This window comes from Sinocyclocheilus anshuiensis, unplaced genomic scaffold (genome assembly GCF_001515605.1).
Source record: "Sinocyclocheilus anshuiensis isolate Anshui unplaced genomic scaffold, SAMN03320099.WGS_v1.1 scaffold1199, whole genome shotgun sequence".
Taxonomy (NCBI): Eukaryota; Metazoa; Chordata; class Actinopteri; order Cypriniformes; family Cyprinidae; genus Sinocyclocheilus; species Sinocyclocheilus anshuiensis.
In genome coordinates this window covers 455,379-478,485 of record NW_015540934.1, presented here as the reverse complement: position 1 = coordinate 478,485, position 23,107 = coordinate 455,379, and the positions used below count along the sequence as shown (strand labels likewise).

General features: G+C 36.7%; 1 protein-coding gene across 2 annotated transcripts in view; it reads left to right on the top strand.

Annotated features, from left to right (window-relative positions):
* The window catches only part of LOC107689489 (dedicator of cytokinesis protein 9), a 90,849-nt gene that overhangs the window by 21,138 nt on the left and 46,604 nt on the right, over nucleotides 1–23,107 (top strand). The window contains exons 1-7 of one of the 2 annotated variants that reach the window (XM_016487490.1): nucleotides 1,742–2,122; nucleotides 7,720–7,836; nucleotides 13,334–13,423; nucleotides 16,024–16,106; nucleotides 17,182–17,251; nucleotides 21,919–22,014; nucleotides 22,104–22,238. In XM_016487490.1, the coding sequence (XP_016342976.1) occupies nucleotides 2,006–2,122; nucleotides 7,720–7,836; nucleotides 13,334–13,423; nucleotides 16,024–16,106; nucleotides 17,182–17,251; nucleotides 21,919–22,014; nucleotides 22,104–22,238 (708 nt within the window). In that variant the 5' untranslated portion in view covers nucleotides 1,742–2,005. Of the gene's footprint in view, nucleotides 1–1,741; nucleotides 2,123–7,719; nucleotides 7,837–13,333; nucleotides 13,424–16,023; nucleotides 16,107–17,181; nucleotides 17,252–21,918; nucleotides 22,015–22,103; nucleotides 22,239–23,107 lie in introns of those variants that run through there. The other variant, XM_016487491.1, reaches the window with a different exon arrangement.

Sequence of the window (23,107 nt, the reverse complement as noted above, 5' to 3'; positions counted from 1 at the left end):
CACACACACACACACACACACACACACACACACACACACTGTCCTTTTGTGGACTCTTAACAGTGTGTTTGGGTTTGTTGTGTGTGTGTGTGTGGAATTCCCTCTCAGCAGATGAATAAACAGGGTGTGCCACAGAGACAGGAGACATGCTTAGAACACACACACACACACACACACACACACACACACACACATCAGCGGTGGATGAGGTACACAAATCAAATACTTGAGTAAAAGTAGTTACAATAATAAAATATTACCATCTGGTCACCCTATTTTTGACTCAAGAACAGCTGCGATTAGATTCGCAATTCGCAAATCAATTGTTCATTGCGATTTTTAAACCAATCCATCAGGTTCTTTGAAAATAATGAGCTCATCCATGAATCAGACATTATCACGTCTTGGAACGCATACAGATACTTGAAAAATGTACAAAACAAGTACTACAAGTAATACGAAAGGAAAATACTCCACTGTAGCTTTCAAATGTCATTCATTTTGAAAAGTTGGTGCGTCAAGATGCATCACAACAGGTTTGGCATTAGTGTTGACATTATCTTGAGCCTTTTAACCACTCATAACACGCTGTAGTTAATAAAGGATGTTACGCTGTTCATTTACATTCAGGCCCTATTGAATAGTAAAGAGTGTTTCTAAACTAAGAAAAACACACTCTCTCTCTCTCAATCCTGCCTGTAGGAAAAAAATCACAATAGGGTTATCTTTGACATCTTCCAGACAATAATGAGAAAAAAAATGGAGAGCAAATGGATTCTTCTCCTGAGAAATAGACTCTTCCTATAGTTTCAGGACAGATCGCAATAGTGTCTTAAACTGCACTTAATTGAGTTATTACTTGTAGTATTATTTCAATAATTTGAATTCGTTTTTTATCTTTATATTTTACATTTTTTTATATATATATTTTTTGTCTAAGTTGTAGTAATTTTATGCTTTTTGTATTTTTTGTATTATTTTTAGTTTTCTTTTTAATTTAGCTTTTTTTTTATTTCAGTTTTAATAATCTACTTCAACTTCAACTTATGTGATTTCAGTTAATTTCCAAGCCAACATTTCTAATTGTTCTATAAGTTTTATTTTTTAAGTTTGAGTTTTTCATATAATATTTATATTTGATTTCAGTTTTATTTCAATTAACATAAATTAATTTCAGATACGCTTCATTTTAAGTTGTCATTTTTAATGTGTAATTATCCAAATAAGTACGGAGTAATATTAATTATTAACATGTACTTACTATAGGGTTAGGATTAGGGTTAATTGCATGTAATTATGCATAATTTACTGTTATTACTGTAGTAAGTACATGCATAACAAGGACTCTGTAAAAAAAAAAAAAAAAAAAGTGTTAATTTTTTTCAGTTTCAGTTTTAGTTTTACAGCCCTGCGTAGATTTTCCAAGATAATAAAGATTTCAAATGTGATCTCAAACACTTCTCAAATCTATTTTCTCCCAGACTGAATGAGCTGAACTGTGCACATTTATTTTATAGCCTTGTACTCTGCTGTGTGGGATTCCTGTGAGGAATTTTTGGAAAACCATTTTAGACGAAGTTGACACTTAAAACATAACTCTGATCTCCATTAAGAGGTCTATGGAAGAGCAGCTTCTGAGGATGAAGTTTTGCTGTGTGTGTGTGTGTGTGTGTGTGTTGGGACACTGTGATTAGCGTGCAGGTGGATCCCATGAGGCTGTCTGACGGGGGAGGAATGTGCGAGTGAGTGTATGGTGATTCCCGTCGGCACTGGAGTGTAGGAGGGGCGTCTGTCTTCAGTCAGAGCGTGAGGTGAGGCTTGTGTCCAGTGTGTGAGCGTGTGTTTTGGAGAGAGCGGCGGGTTGCCGGACATGCTGAGATCTGGCTGCTCTCTGGGATCTCAAGAGGAGTGCTGTGATTCCTGTCACTTCGCAGGCTCACAACTGCACGTTCTACAGGACAGATTTGGATGTGGAGAGTTTATCTGACAGAAAGAGTTTGTAGTCATGCAGGGCAAGACGGGGAAAATGCCCAAGAAAGATCTGGTGATCGAGTCTCCGCAGCAGTTTAAATATGTCCCTGTGGTGGAGGAAGAGCAGGACAGTGCGGGTCCTCAGGGGAAGGTTAGTGCGCTCACATAAGCTCCTGTCAGTCTGACCTGAGATGCTTGTTGTTGCTTTTTAAGTGAGGGGACTCTGAGTGGAATAATTTGATAGTTTAATCAATCTATTTGAATCTTTTTTTTTTTTTCCAATTAACTGTTTGTTTTATAGTAAAGTAAAGCATTTTTTAACAACTTTATGATAGTTTTACAGTCAATCAGATTGATAGTTAATTATGTTCATGATAGTTTGATAGTTAATCAACTGTCAGTGTATGACGTCAATCAGTTTTTTTTTTTTTAAATCAACTCTGTGGTAAATTCATAGTCAGTTAACTTATTTAAACAACATTTGACTTTTTTAAGTCAGTCATTTGAGTTAGCCAGTACTTTAACCTTCTGGGCCTCTTCTGTCATTTTTGACCGAAAAATTTTATATTTTGAAATTTTAAAAATCGTAGCTTCATCGGAATGAGATGACACTTGGTGACTTTTGTTGCATTAGCTAAGTGAACACACAAAAAAAAAATCATGGACATGATTCGGATATGTTAAATGGTCAAAAAAAAAAAGTCACACTTGTCTCCTTCCCGGTCAAAAATGACTGACATAGGAAATGAATGGCAAATACAAAAAACTACAACTCAGAGAATCTTTTGGTGGTACAAACTACAAATCAGCCACTGTGCAGAAAAAAAGTGCACAGCAATTAAGGGGTGACTCTCTAAAATATAAAGAATGCAAAATAGACACCCACGCACACAAACACACACACACACACACACACACACACACACATACACATGTTTGATTGTAAGCATAATGCAAAATCTGATATTTATCTAACCAAAAATATCTAAACCTTGACAAAAAGTAGTCTTTTAGAATGTCTAAATATATATCTAAAAGCAAAACCTAATAAAATGAAGAAATTATGTCTAAAAAAGCAATAGGAATCCATTTATTGAAAAATAATAATTAAATAATGAAATAAAAAATATGAATTCTTGTGGGAAAAAAATAGCTAATTAAAATTGTATGAATATTGCATAACATCTTAAAATCCCTCCACAATTCTAAATAATAATCAAAAAAGGCTTCGGTCACTTTTGACCGCAAAGGAGCCAAGTGTGAATCCCAAACGAAGAGGACCAGAGGGTTAAGTGTTTTGGGGTTGAAATGTCTTTCCAGAAAGTATTGTCATGGTACAGTGATGGTGTCAGAAGATCATACCATGACATATACAATTGATATGTTACTGTATGAAACTTTATGGGTTTGGGTTCAGTACGATGTAATTTATTAAAATAAGTTTTAAATAATAAACAAATTAAGACTTTAAACAAGACTTTTAGGCCCCACTTTATATTAGGTGTCTTTAACTACTATGTAATAATTTATAATTGTTAGGTACAATGTACTGATGGTATTCATGTTGAATCGCAAAACACTTGCTTCTATTGAGGTGGGATACGGTTTAAATTAGGGACAGGTTTGGTTGTCTGGTTAGGTTTGGTTTAGGTTAGGTTTAAGGGTGAGTTAGGGGTTAAGGGTACATTTGACAGTGTACAATACAATTTTTCAGCAAGAATTCATTAAATTGGACAAAAGTGACAGTAAAGACATGTATAATGTTACAAAAGATTCCTTTGAACTTTCTTCAAAATTTGTAAAAAAGGATCACAGTTTCCACAAAAAAATGAAGCAACTCTTGATACCAACATTGATAATAATTGAACATTGAAACATTGATAATAATCAGAAATGTTTCTTGAGCATCAAATCAGCATATTAGAATGATTTCTGAAGGATCATGTGACACTGAAGACTGGAGTAATGATGCTGAAAATTCAGCTTTGCATCAAAGGAATAATTTTTAACAGAAAACATTTTAAATTGTAATAATATATCACAATATTACTGTTTTTACAGCATTTTGACTAAATAAATGCAGCCTTGGTGAGGAGACTTTTTGAAAACATTTAAAAAAAAATCATACTGACCCCAAACTTTTAAACAGTATTGTACTTGGAAGGAATCATTATGGGTTTTAAGGGTTAAAAAGGTCTCAAATGTCTCTTCCAGCATTATTGTCACACACACACACACAAACCTCTGTCACTGCCCACATACTGTATCTTTCTCCTGTGTTTTTATTGCAACACACACAATGGAGTTGAGCTCAGCTTTCAGGCTGTTTGCTTTAAAGTGGAAAGTGCACTGCTCCTCAGAAGAGAGAGATTAATGTGCTGAGATGATTCATGTGGAGATCACACAAGCTTCCATCAGCTCACAAGTGTATGTCTTTCCTGCTGTCACTTTAGTTCAATACATTCTGCTGTTCTACTGACGTATGAACTTTATTTTGGAAGCAGAGTGTGCTGTAGTGAGCGTGCCTTTGTGGGCTGGTTGTGTCCAGTTGGAGTCTGTCTGGATGTTTCAGAGTACAGCAGTGTAAAAAAATAAACACACATTCACACAGCTGTTCTGGAGTGCTGATATCAGACTGCACTGTGTGATTTCTGATCAGTTTGCAGTTAGAAATTTCTAGTGCAAAACAGTAAAGGTTTACTTATGAGGACATTGCATAGATTCTGTTGTTTCTATATACAGCTATTTATAAATACTATAGCCTAACCTTAACAAAAACTATTTTACAATTTAAAAATAACAATTGTACTAATGAGAATATCCGTGAAAGGAGGTTTTGTCAGAATTAATTCACTTCTTGGTACAAATTTGGGAAAGTACACACATACAAACACTTAGACACAGTAACTGATGCATCACTGTGATGCCATTTTGAACACAACACAACTGTACAAACTTTGTCCTATTCATGTTCCCAGGAATAAATAAAGGTGTGTGTGTTTCCCATTTGTGTTTGTACACATGCTGTGACATACGATACTCCATCTAAACGTATTTTTTTTAAACATTTTGCTTTTTTACTTTACTTTTCTTTTTGTAATTATTGTTAATTTTTGCAAATTTTAAGTTTACATTAATTAGGAAATTACATGAAATAATTGTACCTCTAAAAATGCACTCACATCACGGCCATTTAAAATAAATTATTTGTTGTCATGTACAGCAACCTGTTTTGGAGGGAAAACACTACTGAATAGTTAAACGAAGTTAGTAGCATCTCTGTTTAGGTCATTACTCTCTGAAATTGCTCTAGTTTCTGTGCAGTTAGTTTCATCAGCGATAATAAAGTCACCTGTCAGTCATATGACTGTAACTCTGGTGTGTCATATATGTGCTAAAGATTAAACTGCTGAATGTTTCAAATACGAATATTAACACTAACACGCATACAAACATGCCCACTTCATTTCCTTTGACTGGACAGCTGTTTCTCTGCTCTATTATTAGTAAATGAGGCTCATTGGAAAAACATGCCTCTACCTACATTTTTGCAAACTGTACCTATGCATACAATTCACCACAGTTTCCAGCTGGAATGAACACTAGTGACAGTAAAACACCAACAACTTTTATTCCTTTTCATACAAACTATGATTACAGGGGCACATTATTGATTAATAAAGACCTATTTTTGTGTGATATCTTGCACAATACTATGCTAATACCTCTTAAAGGGGTCATATGATGTTGTTAAAAAGAATATTATTTTGTGTATTTGGTGTAATGAAATGTGTTTATGTGGTTAAAGGTTAAAAAAACACATTATTTTCCACATACTGTACATTATTGTCTCACCTCTATGCCCCGCCTTTCTGAAACGCGTCGATTTTTACAAAGCTCATCGGTCTGAAAAAGCGAGGTGTGCTGTGATTGGCCAGCTATTCAGTGCGTTGTGATTGGCCGAATACCTCAAGCGTGTGACGGAAATGTTACGCCCCTTACCATAATGTGATGCCCAGAGCGACGAGACAAAAACATTAAAACCCATTATAAACGAGGCTACAACTTAACCGCTGATTTCTAGTCGTGTCCTCTTTTGGAAGGCCAATCAAAGTAGTTTCGCTTTCACAACGAAACACAGCATCTCCACGACATGGCGGCGGCGGCAGCAACAATACTACAGCGAGAATAAAAGTTACGCCTTCTTTCTTTGCGTGAACATTTGGGCGGCGTTATGCAAATCTTCCCACATTGTGACGTAGACATGTGGGGGCGTGTTAGAACGAGCCGTTTTAGGAGGGCGTGGACCAGTCTTAACTTTTATAAAGAATATTTCTTTGGGTTTGAGACTTTAGTCTTTTGCAACTTTAGGGATCTTATCTATTCACGAACAGCTTGTAACACTCCAAAGAGAAAGGAAAACGTGAAATTGCATCATATGACCCCTTTAAGACCAAAGTGTATGATTTGTAAAGTAATTTTGACATTTGCGTCACATAAACTTGCAAGTTACAGTATACTTGCTCGGTAGCTCACCTGGTAAAGCAATGCACTTGTGAAGTCGGATACGAGTTTCATGAAACATGAGTCACGATAAAAGAGTTCAAAGACTTGTAGAAACAAGCGAAAATGGCATGGTTGCTTCTGCAAATGCATTTTTGTTTCACGCTTGCTTGTGTAACACTATCGGTTAGGTTTAGGATAGGTTTTTGAGTAGGTGATGTATACGTTATTTTCAAATGCAATAGAGTGTTAACAATTTATTTGTCGCTCACCGGATATTTAATTGCCGTTAATCTGTTTCAGATCAAACTGAACACACGTTTAGCATCACATATATCGATGGAAAGAGTTGTAATGCAATGTAATATCATTTTGAAGAAATGTCGCCACATGCACATATTTCCACTGAGCCTGGCTCAGCCTGACTTTGAGAGTCGGGGTTTGTATGCTCATGACACACACACTGCCGGGATTGAACTGGTTGATAATTATTGTATGTGGTGCCTGGAGGCTTTAATGTGTTGTACAGTCAGTAAAGCTGGTGTTCATGGTGTTTGTGTAAGATTCTGGTCTTTGATTGGTCTATCCAGTTATGATATCATCATCAAAACAACTCCGTCTCCATGGAGATCTGCATCTGAGGTCATGTTGCCAGTATCACTCCCAGATGTGTGAGTGGACTGTGTTATCTCACTTAGTCTTGCACACACACACACACACACACACACACACTCCCAGATTCCTTCTATATAATATCAGTGGAAAACATATTACCAAGATCCTCATCCAAAATTCTCATATATTTTACATAAAGAGATTTAAAGGAAAAAGTCAGAGGGAAAGTTGTTATCGCCACACAATAGAGTACAACATTGACTATTTCAGCTTTGGTTCCATCACTTTTTTTAGTTCATTTTTTTATCCTTAAAACTCCTTTTAATTTCCTGAACTCTTATTGGGGCTGGGGGAGTCTGTTGGACTTTTCAGACAGTGTTGCCATTAAATAATATTGAGTCTGTTAAGTAACAGGCACAATGATGTATCTGAAGTGTCTTGCTCATTGAGGTTTTCAGGGAGTAATATTTCATTATGGGACTTTACAGAACACCCCTTGCCTCATATGCTAATTCATTTTTTTTATAATTATTTCTCCTCTAATTAGTAAATATGAGCATCACCCTATAACATGCTGGAATGTTAGTAGTGTTATATCTGTAAGATGTGCTGAATTTGTGTGTGTTTTAGTTGAAGCCGCGTGTGGTGGAGCCTCTGGACTATGAGAGTGTGCTGGTGCAGAGGAAAACTCAGATCCTCAGCGATGGACTCAGAGACATGCTGCAATTTCCTCTCGAGGATTTCCAGGTCAGAATATCTGTGACTTTCCAGTGAGTTTTTTATTGTAGTATCTAGGGATGCACCGAAATGAAAATTCTGGGCCGAAACCGAAAATTCTGGATACACTTGGCCGAAAACCGAAAATGCTTTGTAATAATTATTTATTATTTTATTAAATAATATAAAGTAATTTTGTAAGACTTCTGAATTAATCAACCTTCAAATACATGAACAGAAATTGTGTTAAAAAGGTGTTAATTTCAGTTCATCTTTAATTCTAACTTTTGTCTCACGTAACAAATGGTAAAGAATGTTTCGCGTTGAAGAGCCACTAACAAAGTAACTTATTCACATAATGTTCTCTTTCTTAAAATGTAAATGAGTGTAGATGTCAACTTTTTCATATATGTCTACAGGATTGAAGTCTGTCAGGTAAAACATGAGCTTCTTGATGCAATTCAGTCAAACTGATATTTTATTCCAACGGTTACTCCTGGTCGGAGGCTTTCATAAATATTTAGTTTATACGAAACGTAACGTTGAGTTACGTTTCAACTAAGTTTAATGGTGCAACACGGACATATTTAGTAGAGCGTAAGTTGTAAATTACTGCCCCTTTATGTCAAAACTAGTCTAAGTTGTAACTTACTCACAGCCGGTGAAACCGGTCCCACGTCCACAGTGTTTACACTCTTCAGAACATCAACCTACTAATGGTTTACTTAGCATTGTCTCTCTACATTCAACTGGGACAGGAAGTAACATTTAAATATGACACATTTCAGCTTTAATCTATGAACAATGAGACTTTGTGACCTGAGCCACAGATCTCATGACACCAGGCTCTGTCCATCCTGATCTATGATCGGCCGACACACTGACATATCCTCAGAGATCCTGACCGGCAGAGCAGATGTTCCCAGCCTCTACTCTCTCAGTGTCTCGTGTCGTTTCTCTGGGTCACCGGCTGTGATCACACTGTTCAGCTGGAGTCATGGCTCTCAGAAGAAAGGTTCAGTGTAGTAAACAGCTGTCTGACCGTCACAGCTGCACACAGAGTCCATTTAACAGAGATGTTGTCCACTGAAATCCTCTAGAACACTCACTATTTCAGATGCCCATAGCTGTGCCTCATCAAAACAGCATCACCTACCCAACAGCACAGAGATCCAGGCTGCATCCCAACTTATGTACTAAGCTGGGATTCATTCATAACATTCAAAAACTGTAGGTGAAAGGTACCCGGATGATCTACTAATTACGGGATTGCGCATTCAATGGACACTTTACAATCCCATGAAGCCACACGAAAGGATTTATGAATGGCCGTCAAACGATGCAACTGATGCTGTAGGTCACATGACAATGACAACATGACGGGTGTAGTAGGCCCGAATTTCATTCATACTACCCATAGTCATACTATAAAGAACATACTTTTGTACCGGTCACTAAGTTTCATACCAAATGTAGTATCTACTAAATAAAAAGTAAAATATAAGGCTGAGGGGCCGTTCACACAGAACCCGTCTTTGCGTCTAAAGCCCCGTTCACACCAAGAACGATAACTATAAAGATAACTATATTAGCGTCCACACCAGCGAACGATATTGTTTGTTTATTCCAAGCGCACGCTCGTCTGCCGCTTTAAATTCTCGAGCTCTTGATAGCAGGATTGATTCTGATTGGCTCTCAATGTTTTTATCGTTCAACAGATTGGAATAATCATTCTGAAAGTGATTCCAACTATATTGTTTCTCTGTGCCTTTATCGTTATAGTTGTGGTGTGGACTTTGCTATTCTTTAATATTGAGTAAAATGTTTAGAACTATATCTTTATCGTTATCTTTATAGTTATCGTCCTTGGTGTGAACGGGCCTTAAGAACGCAAGACGCAGTGCTCAGGAATGGTTTTGAAAAAGCGCAGCGCAGAATGGCTCTACTGTAAACAAAAGCTCACAGCGCTTGCCTTCCACTGTTTTGGAACTGACATTGATGTGAGTTCAACAGTTGAAATTCTTTTAGCTTGACACGGCGTCTTAAAAACGCGTCGCTCATGTACGAGAGAGACGCTGCAAAAGACGCGATAGGAAAACGCACGCAATGGTCTAGCGTGTGTTTTCCACAGAAAAACAATGGAAAAGTAGCGTATTGGAATGGAAAAACACGTTGTGTGTGAACGACCCCTTAAGCTGCCAAAAGGATACAGAAGTGCCTCAGGCAAGCGCTCGCAGGATGAGACAGCAAAACGTTCCTCAGGGTTTTTGACAGCGTGATGGTTAATTAACCAGGCTGCAAAAGTGCACAGACTCATTTCCCGGTTAAGATAACCCAGGATCTGAGATCACAGTACTGCTCTATCACTAAAAAGCACATCAACTGTTCCAGTGGGATGGCCAATGCATTCGTTTGCAGTGTATAAAGCTCCTTTAGATGAAAAGCTTTTGTCAAATGCAAGAATAAATGTCACTCCCGCACTAGAGTTTCCGGCTTATTACTGCCACTAGCAGGCTAACACATGCCACAATGCTAATACTGGATGAACCTACTGAAAAGACCAGCTAGCAAGCACTGACTTGTGTAAACTAGTCTTGCAGATTCAGACCTTTAATCAGTATGTCTGGTCCACTTTGCAGCTTAATCCTGCCAATCAATGCCCATTAAAGGGGGGTCGCACTTGATTTTTTGTTTCATTGTCTTCCATTCAATCGCATATGAATGCTGGAGACAGGAAACGCAAGCTCATATGAATTTCATGAATGTTGAAGTTTGGTGAACTGACCTGCAAATTTGTAATCATGTGAAGACGTGATCAAAAGGATATCTTTGTGACCTCTTAGCTGAATTAAAAAAAAAATAGAATACTATATATAATTCTATTGGCCAGCTGGTTATTTATTCAGATTTTTTTTTCATTTTGACATTTCCGATTTTGGCATTATGATATTCTTCTCAAATGCTGTACAGCCAATCTGTGTTCCTTCACGAGGCTGCTTGTGCAAAATCTGCAAACGCGAACAGTAATAAATCCAATATGAATCTGCACTAAATTGTTTACGATTATAAAGGTTCTCATTTATGATTTATTATTGATTGATTTTAAATAGAGGTCATTCTATAGTGGATGATTATTTTGCTGGAGCACTGCTCCACCTGCTTGTTCCTCTACAGACCAACATGTTTACCATTTTAAAGTTCCTGATGTGCTGCTAACCTGCTAATCTCGTGACATCAGACGTGTCTTTTCCCTTGTATCCCTTTGTGAGCTTGCCTTGAACTTGTGGCCTTTAAGGTTACCAACCCAGGTCTTTAACCACTGCCTGAATCTTCATTAGCTCGTAAAGTTTTACTAACACACTGCTGTCCTGTAGTGGTGTGCTCATGGCATTTGGGAGTGTGTGCGTGGCTCCTGGAAGACTACGGCAGTGTTCCTCCTCTTCTCACCCCCTGCGATTAGCATCTCTCCAGGAGGAAGTGAGGGCTTCAGGAAGGGAAGTTTAGGAACAGGAGGGCACTATTGTGTGTTTTTTCTTTGGAATGCTATTAATGCTATTTTCCGCTGCTTCTGAGACCCGCTGACCCTGGTGACACAGAGAAACACTTTCCTTCTAAATATAAAACATCAAGAGCATTTGAGGTAAACAGACAGTCATTTATACATTTCATCTCAGATCTCAGGGGATTTAGTTTAGTTATCTCGGCAAAGGAGAAGTGCTCACTAACACAGATTTAGACAGATTTGTGAACAATATTTGAGAGAAATAGGCCTTTTGTGTACATAGAAGAGTTCAGCTCATGAAAAATTATAGTTTGATATTTTACATTTGATTTTATTTTTATATATTTATTTTTTTTTTCGTTTTAATTTTTAGCAAAGTTTTAGTCATTTTGTTGTGTTTTAGACATTTTTATTATTATTGTTTTTTTAAAGTGCCCAACTTCCTATGTAGTCTTTATTAAGTTTTAGTTATTAATCTAAACTGAATGAAAATGAGAAATGCTGCCTGTTTTAGTTTTTTTGAAATAGTTTAATTCACTTGGTGTTTATTTTATTTCAAGTAATGAAAATGTTTTTAATGGTTTTAATTTTAGTTAAATGATAATAACCCTGATTATTAGGCTTGGGACCGTATGACATATTGAACACTTTCATGTATGTAAAATAAAATACTTTAAAAATGCTGATGATGTAGTTTATCATTTTATCATTAATACGCATTTTCTAGTATATTTTAAATAATAATATTTTATTAATTGCAGGTTAATTTTCTTGAATTGTTATTGCGTTCTGATATTATTTGCACTATCGTGTTTTATTTGTGAGAGTGTGAGAATGAGTTCTGATTGGTTAAACAAGTTCATGCAGCGCTCTGATTCGCTGTATATGCTGGATGTTCATGTGGCGGTTTAAACCAAAGAGGTAAAGAGGTAATACCTGAAGGAAGCTTTCTGTTTGCATTCTCATTCATCTGAATACATTTGCTTTAATTATTTTGTCAGAGTGCACAGACTTTTTTGAATGGCCGTCAGTGGAGAAAGATGCTTTTTGCAGTTAACTGGCCTAGTTACAACATCTACAAGCAGGAGCTAATGGAGTCATGCTAACCAGCCAAGCCTTGACCTCTTTTATGCTCTTATTGGCTGAATGGATGTAGACTGTCTGTCCATAAGAACTGAAGCTGGCAGTTTGAGTCCTGCTGATCTGGCGGACGTGAGTCAGGCTGGGGAGTTTTGCTATGAAAAGCTCATCCTGCCCGCTTTGTTTGTCCAGTTGTAGTGTTTCTCTCATGAGAAAACTCCCATCAGAGGGATGTCTAATAGAGTTATACTGAACAAAAAGTCACTGGTTTCAAAGTCATACTGAAACAGTGTATTTGTTTGCATGAGCAATGGAAGTTGAATACTAGTTTCAGTGTCAGTCATGAGAGACGTGATTCTTGTCGATGTGTTTGATGTAGGTCTTGTTTGAGTATTTTGGTTTAAATTGATTTTAGTGTTTTAAAGTGATAGTTCACCCAAAAATGAAAATTCAAGCTCATGTCATTCCAGACCTTTAGGATTTTCCTTTTTCTGTGCAACCTAAAAGAAGACCATTTGAAAAAAATGTGTTTTTTGTTCTATGCATTGAAAGTCAGTGGGTCCTGTGTTAAATATATAATACAATGTAATATAATTAGATTAAAAACAAATGTTGTTGGGATTGGCAGTTTGGCAAAAACAATTTTTTGAGTGTTCAAAGGAAGTATTCATGAGCTCAAATGTGTGCCATATTATTGATGAAGATATGACAAGAAAAAATAACACTGTTAGATTATTATTAATAAATCATCAATGTTTTGGAAAAAAAACATCTAAAAGGAATATGATTGTTTCACATAATCTTGTCACTTCTGAGTGCTTGAGTTCTCATGGCCATCCCTAATTTGTTGGAGGTTGTTGGATCAGTATGGTTTTGTATAGTTGTGATTATAGATTGTATAGATTTGATTATAACAGTGTTTTTCTGTCCATCTTTATTCTGCAGGTGTGTATGCTGCCACGACAGATCCGGACGCTCTACCCCTCCATACCTCCACACGCGCTGAGAGAGGCACAGAGTCTGTTTGTGCAAGAGGTAACACTCACACACACACACACACACACACACAGAGACCTACACACACACACCCACACACTTACAGAGCACTTTCTTTGAATCCATAACTTTACTGTCTCACATTTATTGACTTATATTTTACCTTCTCAGTCATATAGAGTGTGTGTGTAATACAGAAAAGCACAGCACCGATTGTTCTTTAACAGTATTTGAGCGTTTAACATCCTCACACATACTTACTGCACTCAGAGGATTTCCTCTGTTGTTTATAGAGAGGACTTTGTCCGAGATTGACCTTCATTTCACTCCTAGCTGAGAGGAGAACAGTGCTCCATTGTTCTGCAGATATTCCCACTTCTTTATTAGACTCACTGCCAGATAGGTATAAACTCATGGGATACTCCCAAACTATTTCAACTACACACACACACACACACACGTTACTGGCAGACACATGGCTGGTCTCCAGTAGAATATATTGAACATGAGATTTCTAAACCTAGTGAGCTTCATCTCTGTCTGCTGTCTACACGAGAAGCTGCCTTCAAAACGTGCGGCTAATAAAATGCAGGTATAATTGACAACATATTAACCCCGTAAAGCCTGATGTATGAAACAATAGTCAGATAAATCAATGAGATCTTTATAACAGTATGCAGAATAACAAAATGCATATAAATATCAGCTGTCAATTTGTATCTCCCAATAATAAGCAAGATGATATTTAAATGCTTTATTTTTATGATCGAAGTTCTGTAGTTTTAATTATGGGGGAAAAACACTAAATGTAATGCAATAAAATGATGATTGAGAGAACGTTCCTCAAAAGTGTGATGGATTATATTTGATACTCACTTTTTAACATGATTTTTCTAAGTTGCTACAATCCAGTGAGTCTTCAGCTTGTAATAGTACTAACAGTTTAAAAGTTATTCTTATGTTTACTTTAAAAATCATTAAAGATTTCACATTTGTTTTTTTGTTTTGTTTAGTTTTTTTAACAATTATAATAAAAGGCCTTTTACCTGCTAAAAAGGTATAAACAATCAATCAGACAACAGAAGGCATGTAGTAGATTGTGTACAACAGGTCTTTCAGCAAAGTTTTGATCATGTTGATCATTTAGAGACCTTAATGGTTAATTAAGGTTAATGGGTTAATGATAGTTTTTCACTGAGCATGCATTGCATTATGGGATTGGGGTTTTTGTGAAGCATAAATGTTTTGCTTCCTTAGAATTTGGTCAACATGAGGTAGATAGAAAGCAGCATAATTCTTCTGTAACAGCTTTTATGTCTAGTGTGCCTGTGATGCCTAAAATGTTGCATCTTACTGTTGCTGGAGTGTGTTTTTAACTTTCATCAGGTTTGTGCAAATATGATCTCATGTTGTGTGTTTAAATATTGAGTGGTCCTTCTGTTCCACTTTTTTTTTTTTTTTACTGTTGAGAAATGGGTTTTCCTGATCCTGCCTTTCATCTCTTTTCCCCTCTTCCTAAAACAATCAGATTGGACAGAGAGCAAAGGATTGAGGGAATAAATGAGATCTTTTTGAGCACAGGGTGACTTTGCATAAAACAGTGACTCAAAAATAGTAATGCTGTTGCATTTCCTTTCCTGTCAGAAAGGAGAAAAGCAGTCAAGGATGTGGTTGCAGTTAATACTCATGCTCCAGATCATTTAAGCTGTGGTGCTCAGGCAAATGATGCAGGTTTGAATCCGGTTTGCGATTCGTTATGATCCCATTTCACTCCCTAGAATAGTTTCCACGCTTTATTATTGTAATTGATATTCAAAACAAGTGCACTGCATTCATATTATTAATACATTACATATGTGCACAAAATAAATTAATTTAGTACAATAATATTGTAAAGTATTTATTATTATTTTGAATAATAAAAAAATTAGTTTTTATTTTTATATTTTACATTCACAGTTTTTATTTTTTACACAATTTGGTTGTTTTTGACAGTTTTATTCATTATTTTTATATTTTTTATTATATATTCATTAGTATTTTATTAAATATTTAATGTTAATTTTTTTTCGCTTTTAGTTTAGTTCTTTTTAGTTTTAGTGATTTAAATAGTTTTTTTAATTATTTTATTTTATTTCAGTTAATGTTCATTTATTTCAGTAAACATGAATTATAATAGCACTGAAAATGAAATTAAATAAAATTACATTTAATTTCAAAAAGAAAAAGGAAAAATAAATGATTTAATTTTTTAGATGAACTATTTTCTCCTTATTTATTTATTTACTTTATTTGAGTTAATTGGTTCATAAATTGAATTCACACATTGACTCCTAGGGGCTTTTTCTTTAATGTAAGGACAGTAGAGAGAAGGAACAGGACATCATGGACAGAGAAAGAAGGAGTGAGACTAAGACATGTTGCAAGTCAGAAATGAACCCACATCTCCCACTTGAGCACCACTGCTTAGCCTGTCAGGAGTGCTAACTGCTAGATCTCAGATCCAACTCACTTTGGCTTTCAAAATCACCTATTTAAGTCCTTTTAATAAAGAGAGTTTGTGTGAGCGATCATAATTGAAGTTGTATATGCCAAATGTAATGCTAATGATGTTAATGCTATTGTGTTTATTCTTACAGTGCATCAAGTCTTACATCTCTGACTGGCATGTTGTCAATTACAAATATGAGGATTATTCCAGTGACTTCCGTCAGCTCCCCAAGTAAGAACCTCAATTAGAATGAAACATGTTGTAGCCTGTGTGACTGATTATAGCTGTAGGGACAGAGGACTGCAGGGTATCATTGTTATAATGTCCCTTGGAAAGATGTTTGTGTTGGCGAGAGCAGGAAATGTGTTTTGCTGGGTAACAATAGAGCAGAGGAACAGTGAGTGAGGCCATCATCTCCACATTGCCACATACACACACATACAGAGCCTTTAACTGTTTAAATGGCCATCTGTTTTTTCATCTTTTAATGAGACAAAGTGGAGCAGGATGAGACTGCGGCCAAGATCTGATTATCTGGAGAAAGAAACATACAAACTTTAATTAAAAAGTCATTACCAATCATTATATAATACTGTACAGAAAGGTAGGTAGTTTATGTAGACACGAATATAGATGAAAATAAATTCCAAGCAAGCAAATTAACATGCAAAATATATCACAAATATAGATTAAATACATTTTTCTTGTAGGTGCTTTTAATTTTGTCTATCATTTTTCTATGTACATAAAGAAGTCTCTTATTCTTAGCAAGGCTGCATTTATTTGATCAAATATACAGTAATATTGTGAAATATTTTTTACTATTTAAAATAACTGTTTGTATTTGAATATATATTTAAAATGTAATTTATTCCTGTGATCAAAGCTGAATTTTCAGCATCATTACTCCAGTCTTCAGTGTCACACGATCCTTCAGAAATCATAATAATATGCTGATTTGCTGCTCAAGAAACATTTCTGATTATTATCAATGTTGAAAACAGTTATGCTGCTTAATATTTGTGAGAAACCATGATACTGATGAGATTTTTCAGGATTCTTTGATGAATAGAAAATTCAAATGAACAGTTCATTTGAAATAGAACTCTTTTGTAACGTTATAAAGGTCTTTATTGTCAGTTTTGATCAATTTAGTGAATCCTTGCTGAATAAAAATCTTAATTTATTTTAAAAAAGAAAGAAAGAAAAAGAAAAAAAGTATTTCCCCAAACTTTTGAACGATTAATGCAAGTGCTGCTTTCCTGTGTGAATCTGAGTGTTAATTTGTGCTTTGTTTTGTACACAGCAAAGTGTCCAGACCTGATAATTTAGCTCAGCATGTTTTTGAGGTGGATGAAGACGTGGATAAAGATGAGGTAAATCAAATGCACACACAAACACACCTCTCAGCACTGTGACTCTCTTGTTGAACTCTGACACTGTAGTCAGTCTTAAAGGATTAGTTCACTTCCAGAATAAACATTTCCTGATAATTTACCCTCCCCCATGTCATCAATATGTTCATGTCTTTTTGTCTTCAGTCACAAGGAAATTAAGGTTTTTGAGGAAAACATTCCAGGATTTCTCTCCATATACTGGACTTCAATGGTGGCCTACGGGCTGAAGGTCTGAATGCATTTGTGGTAAAAAGTATATACATTTAATTTTTTTTAAGAAAATTACTTTGTTTCGCTAGATAAGACCGTTATTCCTCGGCTGGGATCGTGTAGAGCCCTTTGAAGCTGCACTGAACTGCAATTTGTTGCCTTCAACCCGTTGATCCCCATTGAAGTCCATTATATGGAGAAAAATCCTGGAATGTTTTCCTCAAAAACCTTAATTTCTTTGCGACTGAAGAAAGACATGAACATCTTGAATGATATGGGGGGAGAGTAAATTATCAGGAAATTTTTATTCTGGAAGTGAACTGATCCTTTAAAGGGGTCATATGATGTGTGTAAGGAAAAATGCATTAAATAGCGAGGTATTTCTGGGGAAACTTTTTCAAAGGAAAACACACACACAAATACATCACGTGCTGGCACAGATGCAGTATATTAATGCCACGGATCATCAATAAGGTGCAGATTAGTCCTCAATTTGTGTTTCCAACACACTTTTTCACAGCGCACATCACGCGCTCAAACTCATCAAAAGTCAACAAGTTCACTTTATCAAGTTCACTTCAAGTTTATCCAAGTGACTGCTGCAGAACGCACGCAAGAGAGAGACGAGGCAGCGTAGACCGTGCATCTTATAAGTGAGTGGGAATTTACCGAACGTGGCACTTGCGGGAGTTAACACTGTATGCAATACCCGCAACCTCACACCAAATTTCAGGCCGTGTAGATCGGCAAGCATATATACAAATCATTTAGTAAGCAGAAATCCAAATTTGACCTTAACATATTAAGTTAGAGGAAGATGCGACTGAATTGATGCTTGAATAATGCACTTCCAGCAGCCATCATAAACAGTTGGCGGTTAAAGTTTTCTATGCACAATTTGATTTAACGAAAGTCACGAGTCCTATGACTCTCTATCCAATCACATTGATGGATAAAAATAAAATTAAAATAAGCATGTAACGACCACAAACGGAGGAAAATAGCGGAGTAAAAGTACCGATACATCACTTAAAATGTACTCAAGTAAAAGTAAAAGTACACAATATTTAAACTACTCAAAAAAGTACAATTACTGATAAAAACTACTTAATTACTGTAACATGAGTATTTGTAATTCGTTACTTCACACCCCTGGTGACAGATGCTGTAAAGCTCACCTTATAGAATACAGAGTACTTCTGCTATACACTAAAAGTGTGTATTTTAATAATAGGGTCATAGTTTTAAGTATGACGCAAGTCAGTACACTAGTACTAGGACATACTGTACTAACACTTCAAATACTTGCCATTTTTGTACAAATCAAAAAGTACTCATTCATCCAAAACTCCTCTTTTATTGCGCAAGGAATAGTCAGCAGCATTACTTCAAAACGCATTCACAGATGCACACTGTAAATAGTATGTGATTTGGGCCTTTTATATATATATTTTTTCAACATGCTATGATATGAGATGCACTAATGCTAATGTCAGATACTATTTAATTAAACTGCTCTATGAGTGGATCAGACTTCCAGGTTTTCCCAGAATGGACATAGTCAAATCCAATGGCCTGACATTAGGCCTTCTGCCTCCCCCTTCCCAGAATTCTTCTTTCCATGAATGCTGCCAACGCGTTTAATTCTACTAATCAGCTTCCCACTCAAGATTGAGTCACGTTTCTTATTTTAGCCCAAATGTGTGCAGTACGATAGACTGATATGTAACTCAGGTCGTAGGTTTGAGGAATGCAGTATAATTGTTATTATGCTGAGTTTTGGCCTGTACTATGGACCATGAATAGCTCTAAGTTCCTGTTAGACTCATTTGTCTAATTTGATTGCTGATTGATTTCTTGTATTTATAGAAAGATATTGTGATAATGAGTGTGTTTTGGCATCGCAGTAAACACAGCCAATTGCTGATGGCTGTCCAACGGCACAGCCGATCATAACAGCTCGCCACATTGAGATTTTACTTCACAGCCTATCAGAATCATTCAGGCTGTTTTCATGAATGTTAACATTTATTAGTGTTGCTGAGCTAAGCATTGCTATTACTAGTCCTCATATTGAAACTAATGTAAATAAATCCTTAACCATAAGTGTTAAATTATTTACAAGTTTGCATGGATGATAAAAATCATAGTAAATGAAAAATACCACAGACTTATATTAAAGAAAAGACCCAACCAATATATAGAGACAGAGTAGAGTTGCACCGGTTCTTACTTGTATGTTCTTACTTAAATTGTTAATGGCATTTCAACATAAATTCTGCTCATGTATTTGAAGGCTGCTGTTGCATCATTAAAGATAAATTGCACAGGCAAGCACTGCTCACATTTCTGGACTGTCCAAGACTGTACAGTCATTCTGACTGGGTTTTGATATTTGCTGACTGGAAAGCTCAGATATGTGTGTTTGTTGAGCGAACGCAGCTCTGTGAGGTCTATGAAGCATCCAGACTCCCTCTGCCCACCCACACAATCACAGCACAAGCATTTCATCTGTTAAATGCTGTTGTGTGTGTGGTTTGTTTGTATCTGCAGAGTGTCAAGAGTAAAGCGATAAGGAGTGTTTAACTGGTGATTCAGAGACAAACCGACCCATTGTACTAAAGTGTAACCTTCTATTGTTCTTAAAGGTTCTTTCGGGCCACTGCTCTCCTCATCTACACCGTGTAGTGTGAGGTCTGACGCTTCTCACAAAAAAACAGTTTATACCAGCATGCTTGTCCAGGCAGGTTGGTGCTGGTCTAGCTGGTGGACCGGTATAGCAAGATTGTCACCAGCAAAACTGTTAGCTTGTATAGTTTTTATGATGAAGTTGCCTTATCAAGTCTTGCTTTTTAATCTTGTTAAAAACAGGGCTCGCAAAATCGCCCCGCTTCTCTGGGCTATTGTGTTTTCCAGTCGGGCTACCAGAATGCATCACTGCCCGACGGGCTATTTTGAATAGTGAAATAAAATCCCTTCATTGATTTGCATTGTTCACTCGCTTGTAGGGGTGAAATGGATCGTAGTTGATCATTTGCACGTGTTTTGCATGTGCAAGTCTTGCCAAGCATTTTAAACCATTCATAGCAAGAAGAGGCTAAAGAGAACTCAATTCGGTACTCGTGCGCTGTTATTTGCACACACACACACACACACACACACACACACACACACACACACACACACACACACACACACACACACACACACACACACACACAGACAGAATTGATTCCTCTTTCACGTATCCTTGTGCTTGAATGGACACATAAACACAAAATTATCTCAAAATACCCGTCTCGGCATGTATTCTCTTAAACAGACGGTTATGTCTTAAGTGAAGTGAACATAAACAGAAAGAAACTGGATGTGTATCATTATATTGCATCCGTGCATCTGGTCTTAAAGGGACAGCAGCCTATAAATATCTGCTGCTGTCTGTGTCATTAATGTTAATCAAACAACAAAACACAACTTAAACGAAGATTAATCTATATTTAATTTATATATGTCACGCCCCTGGACTCATTCTGTGTGTTTTTCCCTCTCCATGTGCCTGCCCTGACCTAGTTTTCCCATGTGTTTGATTGTTCATTAGTTCCAGATGTGTCTCGTCATCCCCTCGTCAAGTCAGGTGTATTTATAGTGAGTCCTGTTCTGAGTTCTTTGTCTAGTATTGAATGTTCGTCTTTCCCCGCTACGTGTGTTTTCCTGGTTTCTTGGATGTTTATTAAAGTCTGTTCGTTTGAAGTTTACGCCACGTCTTCTCGTTCCTCGCTCCGTGCTCCTCACAGTAGCGGATCGTGACAATATAGTGAACACTATGCAGTATTATTTTACTCTTAATTACATTTCTGTGCCTGAAAACGAATATTAGACCTTACTTTATTTGTAGCTTTGCTATATTTTATATATGCTTGTAATTTTTTTGGCATTCATACAACAAGGTTTAATGAAGAGTCAGTTCGATTGGCCTGGAATATCATGGATGATATTGCTTTGTTTTTTCAACAAGTTATGGAAATAAAATTATTTATTATTGTGATCTCCAAATCCTAGAGGGACTAGGTGGAGTAAAATGGAGTCATGAAGACTTCGGCTACATGTTTCTTCTGTCACACACTTTAGGAGAAATCTGATGCAGAATGATGAACATTGTGTCTTCAGTTACAGGTCTTCTGATACTATATTGATGTTCATGTGAGTGTCCAGAGATGGGAATGGTGTTATCAGAGGTTCTGTAGCACTGTTTGAATCAGGTTTATCTGAGGTTCTGTTCAGTCGTGGGTCTGGATTCTGTTCTTTCTTCCTTATTTGACTCCCACTTTGTTCTACTGCAGGATCAAACAGACAAACCTCGCACTGTCATCACAAAACTTTTCCTTGTTTTTTTTGTGTGTGTGTGTGTGTGTGTGTGTGTGTGTGTGTGTGTAAAGGACACAGCCTCTCTGGGCTCTCAGAAGGGTGGTCTCATTAAACAGGGCTGGCTACATAAGGGCAACATGAACAGCGCCATCAGCGTCACCATGAGGGTGAGAGTCTTCATTCCTGAGGAGATGTTATGTCTATGCACGTGTTTGTTTTTCATGTCTCATTTACACTCTTCTTTTTTTTCACGCAGTCATTCAAAAGAAGGTATTTTCACCTGACGCAGTTGGGCGATGGGTCGTATAATCTTAACTTCTACAAGGATGAGAAGATCAACAAAGAGCCCAAAGGAACCATTTTCCTGGACTCCTGTATGGGAGTGGTGCAGGTGTGCAGACATGCTCTAATGTTCACAACACAAACCTCCCTCTATCTTGTTCAGAAATCGTCATGGTATTGAACAGTGGTGGCTCGTGGATTTTAAAATAGAGGAGGCACACTAATTGTATTGGTATGGGATCCCTGCCGATTATTATTATTATTATTTGCTTAACCACTTTAAAATGGCTTTTTGGTTGCTTTTAGTCAGAAAACGTAAAGAAAACGACACGCATGCAGCAAGATAATATAATTTCACTTACCTGGCCTATCACTTGAAGCAAACATCCATCCCTTCTTAAAAGTCTGTGTTAAAAGAGAGCTGCCTGTTGTTCCATTTAATTAAGCCGACTGCTGTAACGTTAGCATTATTATATTATTTGCTTAACCACTTTAAAATGGCCTTTTGGTTGCTTTTAGTCAGAAAACGTAAAGAAAAGGACATGCATACAGCAAGATAATATAATTTCACTTACCTGGCCTATCACTTGAAGCAAACATCCATCCCTTCTTAAAAGTCTGTGTTAAAAGAGAGCTGCCTGTTGTTCCATTTAATTAAGCCGACTGCTGTAGCCTATATCCAGTTAGACGTGTTTTCCCTTTTTTTTTAATTTGTATATATACTGTTTGAATGACAGCCTGGTAAATCTGTTGGCGATCAGATATTCAATATCGCTACTCATAAGTACTTGGTACATTATCAGCACAGCGGGAGACGTTCAAACTAATATCACGTAATTTACGTCTCTGTGATGATTGGTTGATATCAGAAGGGAGGCTAGCCTCCCTTGCGAGGGTTCTTTTCTCAACACTCCTCAGCGCTGAAAGTGAACACTCGATGGTGAGCTCACCTCTCCCCCGGCCTCCCCCTACCCTTCT